This window comes from Solanum stenotomum, chromosome 9 (assembly GCF_019186545.1).
Source record: "Solanum stenotomum isolate F172 chromosome 9, ASM1918654v1, whole genome shotgun sequence".
NCBI lineage: Eukaryota > Viridiplantae > Streptophyta > Magnoliopsida > Solanales > Solanaceae > Solanum > Solanum stenotomum.
The window spans coordinates 1,025,116-1,039,268 of NC_064290.1; the positions used below are offsets into that span (position 1 = coordinate 1,025,116).

At 30.5% G+C, this 14,153-nt stretch overlaps 1 protein-coding gene across 1 annotated transcript; it reads left to right on the forward strand.

Moving 5' to 3' along the window:
• Nucleotides 1-11,610: 11,610 nt before the first annotated feature.
• LOC125876888 (ABC transporter G family member 10-like) lies at nucleotides 11,611-14,041 on the forward strand. The gene has a single exon (XM_049558154.1). It carries the CDS (start codon nucleotides 11,780-11,782, stop codon nucleotides 13,640-13,642), a length of 1,863 nt encoding a protein of 620 aa, XP_049414111.1. The 5' UTR covers nucleotides 11,611-11,779; the 3' UTR covers nucleotides 13,643-14,041.
• Nucleotides 14,042-14,153: the final 112 nt, after the last annotated feature.

Genomic DNA, 14,153 nt, shown 5'->3' on the forward strand with positions numbered 1-14,153 from the left:
TTTTCTTTAAGAATAATTTTGATAGTTGTTATTTCTTACTTCAATTATTTGAGGGTAAGTAATTGTCATCTTAATAAATTGATCACTAACAAAATATCAATTTTCAATGAAAAAAAATAGACCATCTACTTTTAAAATCGAAAAGACGGTAAACGATAATAAAATCGAATAAACCATCTACGTTTACACATAACAATTGCAACTTGTAGTTTTATTATGAATGCAACTTTATAAATTGTTCAAAGTACAAATAATTAGAAAATAATTTATTTATATATATATATATATATATATATATATATATATATATATATATCAACAAATAATACATTCAATTAAGATCACAAATGTCAAGCGGTGATATATTTACATTTTCAATTAGTAAATGTTAAACAACTCGCATTTCAAATATTGTATTGATTTGTGTTGGATTTATCTATCAACAAACAAATTTTTCTAAATAATAAAACTTGTAAGCTAATTTATATAAATAAATTTAGTGGTACAAATATAAAACACAAAATCAAGAAAATAAATAAAATATTCAAAAAGATTTGAGGGGTATTTTTATCTTTATATAGATTAATCACGTGGTATTAATACCATCAAATGAAAAGTATTAGTTATACAATCTCTAATACCTTGTAGGGTATATATAACTAATACATGTATTAGTCATACATAGGCCAAAAATTCCTATCAAGCATAGTGGTAAATAATACTATACGTAATACGATCCCAATTTCTCCCAATACTCCCTACCAAACGACACCTAAGTAGAATATAAAAAAAAATGTATTTATTTTTACTATTAATTAATTTTTTCTCAATAGTTTGTTGCTAATCTCTTACTAATTATGCACATTGAAATTTCATTATTGTTGTGATTATATATAATTAAACATAGTAGACAATTAAATCTATAGTTACTTTTTATTTCTTAATTTATCTAATTCACTCTAATTTGAATCAACCATGTTTTAATACTGACCTTGTAAGATTGTCTTTAATTCTTTGAGATGTTCAACTACACATTTCAAGCTCAAACTAATTAGATTATTAAATAATTAAAAATTAAAAAGATGCGTTCTTAACTTTAAACTTCTTCTAAAAGGTAACAATTACTATAATATTGATTTTGTAATTAAAAAATATTACGAAATATTATATAAGTGAAAAAAATGATGCTTTAACTAACATATTCAATGAAGTGAAGTCTTAATTTTATATTTAAAAACTTTTATGATAATTTTTACGATTTGTGTAACAATTGATTTTATTAAAAAAGTTTTCAAAACTAATCAATAAGAGAAATTTAAATATTTGTCTTGTTATGTAACGTACAATAATTTATATATGTTTATTCTTGTCTTACAATATATTACAAAAAATGTTATATTGTTAATTAAAAAAAATTAATTATTAAATTATAATCAATTATAATAGGGTTTTTTTTAGAATTTATGAGAAATTAAATAAACATAATGCTCTTTTTTTAATTTTGGCATCCATACTATTGAAGAAACTAATGAATTAGGAAAAGGGGTTTTGAGTTGTACAAGAATTTCGCTATATATATTCTTAACGATTCCCAGGAAATTTCAGAAAAATTTGTTGGAGTTTTGTGTTCTTATGGAGTAAATGAAAATTTCCAAGCAATTTCCTAATGTTAATAGGAAGTTCACTTTTTGTTTTGTTTATAACTATTGTATTATAAGTAGGTATTCAATATCTGTTGACTTTTTGGACCACTCATTAGCTCATTCCTATTTTGAAATAAATCGAGATACATATGGAAGTAACAATGATTAAGTATAAAAAGTTTATTTATAAATAAATATATTGTATTGTGCATCTTTTTATTTGATATACCATATACATATTGTGTGCAAGTAATTTTTTGAATCCATTCTCAACCTTTATTTAGGTGCAAAATTGTTATTCTCTTCTGTATTGATAATTATAAAATCGCCCTCTAATTAATTATTTGTGGAAATTTCATTGCTACGTTTTCTTAAATTTAAAAAGTAGTACAATAATTTCGAATGATAGATTACAATTTATTGGTAATATGTTAGGAGATTAGATAAGATATGTTTTAACATTTTTCACGCGGGATTTTCAAAACTTTCATATATCTTCATTAACAATAATAATGTACCCAATATAATCACACAAAGTAGGGTTTGAAAAGAATAGTGTATAGTGAAGATGTTGTTTCCAATAAAACCTCAACTCAAGAAAGAACAATCCAAAGCAATATAGTAGATAAAAAAATAACAAATATAGAGGCAATCATGGCCAAATATGATATGCAATAATCCCTATAAATCATTCTAAACAATAGTCATAACAAGATATAATTATAATTAAAGTGTAAGAAAATCTCAAATAATAACCGAACTCAAAGAACAATATACTATAAGAGTAATATTATGATTAATAGCACAAGTAACATTATAGAAGAATAAGCGAGATAATGCTTAAGTACTATCTCTAGCTGAAAAGAAAAATAATTGTCGTAAATTATAAATACTTTTTCATTTTTAATTAAAGATCTCGAATTTAAATTCAAGACATGTAATTACTTTAATAAGAAATACTTTACCCTATATTAAAAACTTTTCAAAATAAATTTGAATTAGTTAAATTTCAAACTGATTAGTGAACCCCAAGAAAAAAAAGTTGTTAGAAGTCGTTAGTCAATATCAATGAGTGTGAACGTGTGCACTTGTGTATCGATAAACTTGACCTACAATTAGTAGATAAACTTTTTTAATAAAACAAAAACATGTGATTATTGAGTTACAACCATGTCAACATTAATGTCCATTTGCTTAAGAATGAAACAAATGTTTATTTATTGGTGTGATTGAACGTATGAATAAAGTCTTTCAGATATATATAAATGATATAAAAATAATCTATATAACAAAATAAGTATCAACATAAGAAAATATAAAAAATAGACAACAAATGAAATCATCTTTCTATATTTTAGTATCATTAAAGATCAGACTTATTCCGAGACCTAGCATCATCGAACATCAGACTTTTAAAAAAAAATCTCACTTTTGATGTTATATACCTTTCTTAGAGTCAACATTGTCCCTTTATCTAATTGGAATAGCTTTTCTAACTCTTTTTTTTTTTTTGGTTTATTTCTCCTACTTCACCATAACTACTAATGAGCCCTTGATGTGACCAAATTTAGCAATTATATCCTTCAAAAGTGACAGATTCGACATGTTTGGTCCTTTTCACCCTCTGGTGACTTGATACATCAATATCACTTTTTTCATCCAGACCCTAATACTTGTACCAATAAATAAATAAATTGATTTTTAAGTTATATATATAGTGTAGATAATTCTTTACACTATTAGTTCGATTTAACTAGCTATAGCAGGTTATTACTCTATTTTTCATGTTTACAAGAAGGCTTGTTAGTATAATCTACACATATTATTAAAAGTCAAATGAACGTGATGATGTGATTTGTCAAAAATTTATGTACTAACAATTTACATAACTTAAACGTGGAAAAAATTAAGTAATATTCCCTCTATCTAAAATCTTTTGTCACTCTTCGTATTTCATCAAACTACATGAATTTGTTGGATGTATTTTTTTAGAAGAACATAATAATTTTTCATAATAATTTTCAAATATCTAAATTTTAATTTTAAAATCTTAAATCAGTCAAATCGACTCATCTGCTTTGTACAATCACTGTGTTGTTGTCTATCAGAAACATTCTCTCCACCTCACAAAGGTAGAGTTTGGTCTAGGCAAACATTTTACCTTACATTAGATATGTTATCGTTGTTGTTTGACTCTTGTGAAGTGAAAAGTGACGAGTATTTTGAGACGATAGGGAATATGAAGCAACAAGATGCTAATGAAAAACATTAATAAATCTTCACAATCAAGATTCTTCTCAACTTTCAAAAAGGAAACTACCTAGCCAAGCTAGTACACTTTAGTTAAATAAAACTATTTCATCTCATATCTACTAGCTAGCAAAATGTGAGCAAATTAAAACAGTCTTCTTGATGGACCATCAATACCAGAATGGTTTGGGCCTTGGAAATTCTGAGGCCCAAAGGTTATAATCTGCATATCCCATATTAGAACAAAGCCCAGAGCCCATGTGATTGAGGCCCAGCCCACAATCACATTTATGTCCATACATTTGCCCATTGCCCTGATAAGATTCATACTGAGTACCAACTTGTGACACTTCAGGCCTCAAGCCACAACCATTGAACCTTGATCTTGCATTATTGTAACGGACTTGAAAATCGGATCCAAAATTGAGATTTAAATAAATTGATTTTTAAGTTATATATATAGTGTAGATAATTCTTTACACTATTAGTTCGATTTAACTTAGCTTTAGCAGGTTATTACTCTATTTTTCATGTTTACAAAAAGGCTCGTTAGTATAAACTATACATGTTATTAAAAGCTAAATGAAAGTGATGATGTGATTTGTCAAAAATCTATGTACTGCCAATTTACATAACTTGAACGTGGAAACAATTAAGTAATATTCCCTCTATCTGAAATTTTTTGTCACTCTTCATATTTCATCAAACTACATGAATTTGTAGGATGCATTTTTTTAGAAGAACATAATACTTCTCAAATATCTAAATTTTAATTTTAAAATCTTAAATCAGTCAAATCGGCTCATTTGCTTTGTGTAATTTCTATGTTGTTGTCTATCAGAAACATTCTCTCCACCTCACAAAGGTAGAGGTTCGGTCTAGGCAAATATTTTACCTTCCGTAGTCCTCACTTATATGATTACACTAAATATGTTATCATTATTGTTTGACTTTTGTGAAGCGAAAAGTGATACTCTCTTTGTCCCATTTTATGTGAGGTAGTTTGACTCAGTACGGAGTTTAAGAAAGTAAGTAAGACTTTTAAAACATGTGGTCCAAAATGAATGATAGAAATTTGTGTGGCTGTAAATCATTTCATTAAGGGTAAAATAGACATTTTATAGTTAAATCGTTACTTAATATAGAAATGTGTCATTCTTTTTGGGACTGACTAAAAAGAAAAGTAAGTCACATAAATTGGAAAAATTGGGACAGAGAGAGTAAGTATTTTGAGAGGGTGGAAATATGGAGCAACAAGATGCTAATGAAAAACATTAATAAATCTTCATAACCAAGTTTCTTTCCGAACTTTCAAAAAGGAACTACCTAGCTAGTACACTCTAATTAAATAAACCTACTTCATTCATATCTAGCTAGCAAAATCTTAAGAATAAAAATACATAAACAATCAAAACCATAATGGCTTGGGCCTTGGGAATTCTGAGGCCCAAAGGTTATAATCTGCATAGCCCATATTAGAAAAAAGCCCAGAGCCCAAGTGATTGACGCCCAGCCCACAATCACATTTATGTCCATACATTTGCCTATTGCCCTGATAAGATTCATACTGAGTACCAACTTGTGACACTTCAGGCCTCGAGCCACAATCATCGAACCTTGATCTTGCATTATTGTAACGGACTTGAAAATCGGGTCCAAAATTGAGATTTAAATTAGGACCAACCCGCGATTTTTTCATCATTGTCCTCGGAATGGCCAATTTACAAGTCAAATAGTATCCATCAGCACACTTATTAGGTTCATAAATTGCTGATTTTGCACCTTCAATTGTTTTGTACACGAAAATCGCGTACCCTCTTGATTTTCATGTTTCCTTATCGAAACCAAATGGACCCTTTTCTATCACACCATAAGACGAGAAATACTCCAACAATTTACCTGAAAACATGTCATGTGGCACGTTGGACACGTAAATAGTACACAGAGACTCGTCCTCTACGACTCTAGTTCTCGATTTAGCAACTTTTGTAACGGTCATTTTACCATCAATCATTTTATATGGCTCTTTCAATGCCATTAGCGCGCTTTTTACATTTTTGAAATTTATAAAACCATACTCTTTGCTTACACCTGATTTATCTATAGCCACGAAAGCCTCTTCGATTTCTCCATAGGGAGAGAAAATTCGATAGAGAGTCTTAGACGTAGTTTGAAACCCGAGACATCCAATGAAGAGTTTACGATGAGTAAATTCATCGTGGGATGACATAGTTTTAGTCTCCGAAAGTACATTTTGTAGTACCTCGGGGACTAAAACAGATATGCCTTCAACAATTTTGTTGATTTGGTCATGAGAAAGAGGTTGATTTATCTTTTGTAGGCTCATTTTTTGCTCATTTTTTTTGTTCAAATGAAAATTTAGCCATATTTCTAATGCACTTAGGAAATGCAAACATTTAAGGAAAAATATTCTTGAAAGATCTTTGAGTTTTGAAGTGAAAACAAATTTAAGATTTTGACTCATTTTTACAAAGTCAAAAAGGAAGTACTAATGAAGAGAGATAGATGATTTGGTTCTTAGGAGTATTTTTCTCTGTTGTTTCAACAAGGTTTTTAAAGAGGACTGAATTAAATGTCAATGTTTATCTGATGTTGATGGGATTTTTTTTTGTGGTTTTCGATAGCTGTATTGGGGACGACTAAGTTTTTATTCATGCAGATTCATTTCTAACGCAAGCGTTCACAATAAGATTTTTCCATTTGTAAGGGCTTGAATATAAAACATCTGATTAAGATAGAATATTCCAACCATCTCACTGCAACCTCTATTGGGTACGTTGGTGGTATATTTCTTTTTTGATTTTTCATCCTATGTTCGATATCCACATTGGTGTAGACTAAATTTGTACTTGCGCATTGCAAGATTCGGGGCTCCCAACAAGATTTTTTTCTATTTTCAAGGTCTTAAATTTGAAACATTTGATAAAGACGGAGGATCCTAACCATCCCACCATACGACCCCTGTTTGGTACGTTGGTGGGATATTTATTTTTTTCATCCAGTATCCAATATCCATATTAGAGTCTACAATATTTAAATTCGCAAAGTGTAAAACTTATTTCTAGGGATTTGATCCCAACAAAAAAAAATTATTTCAAAGACTCAAATCCGAAACACCTAATTAAAGGCGGAAGATCATAATTCATAACCATTCCACTGCCAGCCCTATTTGGTATGTTGATGGGATATCATATATCAATTGCAGGTCTAGGCAGTCAACGTTGCAGAATATAATTAATCATATTAACTAGAAAAGCAATTGATTTTACATATAATCGAAAAGCTGATGAATACTTATCAGTTTTTAGGGTTGCTAAGCTGTGCATTGTCAAATCCTAAAAGATCATCCAGATTAGCATTCCAAGAAAAACTTAATTTTGATTAAATTATAAAGTAACAACAATAACAATTACGTTTCAATCTCAAGCCAGTTGGGATTGATTATAAGAATAAATAGTGAATATGTCGCTTCATCTTGAGTCAATGTTAGACCAAATTCAAAAATAAGAAACGAAACGTACTAGTTAGAAGTTCACTATAGTATATTTCTATTAGCATATAAAACTCTGATAAATGAGTTTTGCTCACACTATCGATTTCAAGCCTAAATAAAAGAAAAGAATTATGATAGACTGATAACGAATGTAAAGTTGTCAATTTATGATAAATCCTCGTAACACATTAATCAAGCAATAGTGACAATAAATATTTTTAGAACTTATTTTATTTTTTTGGTTCTTTTCATGCATTTATGGGATTTCAGAAGGGGCAATTTTACTTGCCTTTCCTTGCACATTCAGTAGCTCAATATATATATTTGATGCAAATTTTCAGAAAAAGATTCTGCAAAATTAATGGAATTAAATTTAGTTCATAAATGTTATTGTAAAAAGTGTTATGTGTGTAGTACTTTCTTTTTTTGCTTGTAATTTGTTGGATATAAGCAAAAACGATTTAAAACCTCATATTCTAAAATTATTTATATTGCCTCTATAAGTATGTTTCATTTTATATGATAGTGTTTTAAAAGTAACTACTTTTCTCTACTCAATATTACATAATATTTTTAGCTTGAGTACATCTCTTAAAAAAATTATTCTATCTCTAGAAAGTAAAAAAAATATTTCCACAAAATTATGCTTGATTAAGTAGTGTCTATTTAATATGATTTCTTCATTACGTAAGATTAACTTATTTAAATAAACGTAAAATAGAAAGAAAATATTAATGTCTTCTTAATTATGTAAAACATCGTCCATATAATATAGTATAAACCGGAGAAAGTAATAATTATTGCTTTCTACATAACTGCAAGGTTAAATTTGGTAACAAAAATGGAAAACTTACAGAAGTAGACTGTAGGCCTAAGCAGTCAACATAGCAGTAAATAGGATTTGCATATGATAGAAAAAAGCAAACAAATGAAAAATGATCAATTTCGCGTTCACTATATTGCATAACGAGATGATAAAACTACAACGACAAATTCAAAATTTAGACGTTATGAATTAATGATCCAGCAATTTGACGAGCAATATGGTGATTAATTAATAAATAACAAATTGTTATATGTAGTGTAGATAAATGAAGTGTTATGCGGCGATTAACACAATAAAGGAATTATTATTAATACTATAAAGATGAGATTTACTCACAATTTTCTCTTAAATACTCTAATTCTTGTATTGCTAATAAGTGATACCTATATTCTTATTCCATATTTTATCGCGTATAAATAATACATAAATCCTTCGTAACTCAATGTGAGTGTTATTTGATACCGTCAATTAAGCACTGCAGTAAACTATGCAATAATTATTTTTTCTTATTCGACCAACTAAATAAATATTATAAGTAGTAATTTATGAAAGATTTTAAAACTAAAACTAGCTATACCACATATATAATCAACCAAATAAAAAATTCTTCTTAGTTCCTTGGTATGACTTTTTGAGAAGTTACTCATAAGTTACAACGATTCAACAACTAATATAAATGTATTATAGTATAATAACTGATATTTTCTTATATTAATACCCAATAATAATAATAATCTAGTTTCTGATATTTTCAAGTCATTTTGACCTTAATCATTGGGCTATATAGAGGTTTTTTTGTTTAAATAACCGTGGTGTTCGGGCTAGGATAGATTTCCCTAGTGGCATTTAATGTCTTTGTTGAGAATTGAACTTAAAATCTTATGATTCTCAATCACTTTATTAATCACTAAGTCAGATCTTTAGGTGCGGGTCCCTCCATGGTTTTGATATTCATATGTATCTAACCAGGGGCGGAGCTAGCCTTCTGTTAGGGGGTTCCTCCGAATCTCCTTCAGCGGAAAACATCACTATTTATATATGATTAAAATTATTATTTTTATGTATATATAATAGATGTCGCACCCCCTTCGATTAGTTCGTGTGTTTAATTCTTCAAATTTTGAAGCCCTTTATTAAAAATTCTAGCTCCGCCATTGTTTCTAACTATCTATGCCCTTCCCTTAACAAAGCACATATGTGAGCCTAGATTTGATTACTATTTATCCACTAATACTTGTCAAGACCTAACTATTGAAAAATATTATTGAACCCTATAAGTCCAAGTTGTGACTTTTTTTTTATTACTACTCTCTACCTAAAAAAAGTGCAGAAGAATAATATCTGCATTACTATTACTTTGTTTCTTCCAAATTCAAGACAAGTACAACATCTTTTATCTAATACTTGTTTATTGTCATGGTCAATGAGGTGGAGAGAATCATTTCAAATTCTAGCGGAGATAAAAAAAAAATTAACAATTTATGTGGGTGATAATTGTTTTATATTTGTTAAAGTTTTGATGGATTATAGCAATGTTACGATTTTGAATTTATGAGTTCTTGATTCTAGAAATGACAAATTAATGTGTTATGACTAAATTACTTATAAATATTAAGTAAATCTTTTAATACAAACTTATGGTTCTAGGCCAAAACTACTCCTTTTGTCGAACACAGTAGACTTACAACGTTACCTTTATTGGTAGAGAGAATTGTCCGATATTCATGTTGGTTAAATACATGACAAGTGACAACAGATATCGATGAAATAATCGAGGTACGTGCAAGCTAGTTCACGTACCATCGCGATTAATTAAGAAAAATAAATTGTTTACTAGAGGGATGGCTTGCTTGGACACGTCATTATTTTGCTTGGAACAATCCATGAGAGTTGGTTTGGATTATGACGTTTTATTTACTGTTTATGTTATGCTATTATTGCTAAAGCGTGTGGAAAATATGTAGACCTAATTTAGGAATGCATTTTTATTTATTTTTTTTTCTTCTCCCCTCTAACAAATTATCATAAGATATTTATGGACAAATTTCATATTAGGACTAACGATTAATCATTATGGAATTATATTAAGATTAACTAAACAAAGCAAACTCATATTAGCAAAATATTCATTTAAGTTGTACCAAGAATATGGTATGATTATTTTAATAATTTGAATACACCTTTCTTTTATGTTTTTATTAATTATTAAATATTGATGGATGAAGAGACACCAAACTATACTAATTAATTTTCACCCATAGTTACACCAAACTATATTAATTTATCATTGTTAACTTATAAAATAAAATGAAAATATGTATTAATTATCTATAATTTCGTGTTAAGAATGTATTAACTACATGTGTCATGTATTAATTACGTTATGTGCATATAAGATTTTAATACACAACGAATGTTGCTCGAACTTTATAAAACTATAGGATCCGATACGTATTAATTAATCATCATTATTAGTGAAGAGTTTAAACAACATAGCTATTGCATGACACAATTTCCTTACTAGGGAGCAGATATTTTGATTTAATAATTCCTAAACAATTGTGTGATTGTAAATGGATTTAAGTGTCAAAAAGAAAATTCAAAAGGAAGAAAAAAATATTATTCCCTTCGTCCCATTTTATACGACACCTTTTTTTTAGTCCATTCCAAAAAAAATACTCCCTCCATCCATTTTTATTTGTCATATTGAGCTTTTCAAAAGTCAATTTGACTTATTTTCAAAGTTAAATTAGATTACATTAATTTGATTTTTTAAATAAAAAATTTAGATATTCAAAAACTATACGAAAAATACTATACATTGCAATTTTTTACATATCAATACAATGAAAAAATATATCCTAAAATGTTAGTCAAAGTTTTTATAGTTTGTCTCTAAAAATGGAAAGTATGACAATTAATAGTGGACAGAGGGAGTATCACCTTACTATAATTAGAAATAATTTAACTTTAAAATTCTCTTTTTTATCTAAGGATTGTTTTAGACCACAAGTTTTAAAAGGAACTAATTGAGATGCGTGAAAGCTCACCCAGACCCGAACACCGCGATCATTTAAAAAAGTCTTTTTTTTTCTTCTTACCCACTGTGCAAAGCTAAACGATGTCACATAGAATGAGACGAAAGGAGTAGAATGGAGACAAGTAGAAAGAATAGAGGTGGCAGGTAGAGAAGAAAGAAAGACTAGTTATGCAATCAAGAAAAGAGGCTGCATGGTCAACAATACAGTTTACCTGCAAGACTAATCACAAAGAAGAAACCTCCTTTTTCTCCTTTATGCTTCAAACACATTAGCTTCAATTCACCAAAAAAAAACTTCATTTTACTTCTAATAATCAACAACAACAACAAACAAGTTTTTGGGAAAGTCAAGAAGTTCAAGAAAGCTCCTTTTAAACACTTAACAACTTTATTTTCTTCCCATACAAATATTACACAAAGGGACTATTATGGTTGGTGTGTTAGCTCATCTTCTCACCTCCCTCTCTAGATTTTGATTCTCTACCCTCTTTTCATCTCATTCTACAATGGAACTTCCGGTCACGACACCGGATTCTGGTGGCAAGAAGAAAGGTTCTTATACTATAGAAACAAAAAATCTTTCTTATGCACTTCCTAGTTTATATGATGAGTTGAGTTGGATTTTTTGCTGCAAGAATCCTAAGAGACCTCAGAAGTTCATCATAAAGGATGTAAATTGTGAAGCAAGGCCAGGAGAGATTACAGCTATTGCTGGTCCTAGTGGGGCAGGAAAAACAACACTGCTAGAGATTCTTGCTGGGAAAATATCACCAACAAAAGTTACTGGAGAGATACTAGTTAATGGCCATCCTGTGAATACCAAGTGTTTTCGGAGATTATCTGGTTATGTGACACAAGAAGATGCCCTGTTTCCTCTGCTCACAGTTGAAGAAACACTCATGTATAGTGCTCTTCTGAGGCTACAAGGTGGGAAAAAAGAGGCTGCAAATAGAGTTGGAGTGTTGATCAAGGAGCTTGGTTTGGAACAGGTTACTGGTGCAAGAGTTGGGGGAGGATCAAACAGGGGAATTTCGGGTGGTGAAAGGCGTAGGGTGTCGATTGGAGTTGAGTTAGTACATGATCCTGCTGTGATTCTCATTGATGAGCCAACTTCTGGGCTGGATTCAGCATCAGCACTTCATGTCATATCACTTCTTCAAGTGATGGTAGCTCATCAAGGCAAGACAATTGTCTTGACTATCCATCAACCTGGTTTTCGGATTCTTGAACTGTTTGATCGACTTGTTTTGCTCTCGAATGGGGGTGTACTTCACAATGGTTCGTTGGAGTATCTCGAAGAGAGGATCAAGTTTTCCGATCTACAGATTCCACCCCACATCAATGTGCTTGAATTTGCTATTGATGTCACAGGCAGCATTGTCATTCATACTTCAGAAACTCCCAATGTCCATTTCCATATCAAGGATCATGGCGAAAAGAAGGAAAGTCTAAGGAAAGATGATGAGGGATTTACAGTTTCCAACCACAATGATATGGTAGATAAGTGTCCTTCCTACGCAAATTCCTACGTTGAGGAGATTTCAATACTAGGAGGAAGATTTTGCAAGAACATATTCAGAACCAAGCAACTTTTTGCAACCAGAATAATACAAGCATTGGTAGCAGGCTTTATACTGGGATCAATATTCATGAATGCTGACAACAATCTAGGGCAGGTTGCTTTACAAACAAGACTAGGATTCTTCGCGTTCAGCCTAACATTCTTGCTGTCCACCATGACAGAAGGTTTACCCATTTTCTTACAAGAGAGAACAATCTTTATGAGGGAGACTTCAAGAGGAGCATACAGAGTATCCTCTTATGTTGTGGCAAACACAATTGTCTTTCTTCCATTCCTCTTAATGGTTGGGCTTCTCTACAGTGTCCCGGTTTACTGGCTCGTTGGTCTGAGGGGAAGCATGGATGGGTTCCTCTACTTTGCTATGGTGGTCTGGATAGTTCTCTTAATGTCAAATTCTTTCACTGCATGTTTCAGCGCACTTGTCCCAACCTTCATCATGGGAACATCTATTATAGCTGGCTTGATGGGGTCTTTCTTTCTGTTCTCAGGCTATTTCCTTTCAAAAGAGAAGATACCTAGTTACTGGATCTTCATGCACTACCTAAGTCTGTTTAAGTACCCGTTCGAGTGCTTCTTGATAAATGAGTATGGAGGCAAGGGAGGGAAAAGATGTTTAGAAAGTGAAAGAGGAGAGTGCAAGTTGTTCGCGATTGACTTCTTGAAACAGCAAGACCTCAAAGAATCACTGAAATGGACCAACTTAGCAGTGATGCTGAGTTTCATCTTGGGTTACAGAGTTCTCTGTTATCTAATTTTATGGTGCAGATGTTACAGAACCAGAAACTAGGTTTTTCATTCTTTTGTATTTTTACAGTTTTCATTTGTTCGTTTTCTGATGATTAAATTGATTGGACAAGTACATGTAGTTTACACTGAAGAAGATGTATTAGTCATTGAGGTGAATATTCATTTTTCATGTTCTGAGTTCATATGAAATAAAAGTTTCCAACTGTTATAATTCTGTAAGGATTAGGTCCTATAAACTTTGGTCCAGGAGCAAACCAACAGCATAAGGAGACTCATTTCTTTGTCATTCACTATCCATGTCATCTTATGTCCTTCAGGCTATGTTTGCTAAGACTCTTCAAAAATATTGTCGGATCCTCCACAATAGTACAGTCCAACACAGGTGCAGCACCACTTTTGAAGAATCCGAGCAACATAGCCTTCAGGCATAGGTATAGTTTAGTGTGTACTGCTGGTGACCATGTGAATACTATTGTAAGATAATAAATGATGCTGGTGACCATGTGAATAGTATGGCAAGATAATAAATGATGTGCAAGGAGAAATTGCTC

Coding starts and splice junctions, on each gene's coding strand:
- LOC125876888 (XM_049558154.1), top strand. CDS start 11,780: ATGGAACTTCCGGTCACGACACCGGATTCTGGTGGCAAGAAGAAAGGT.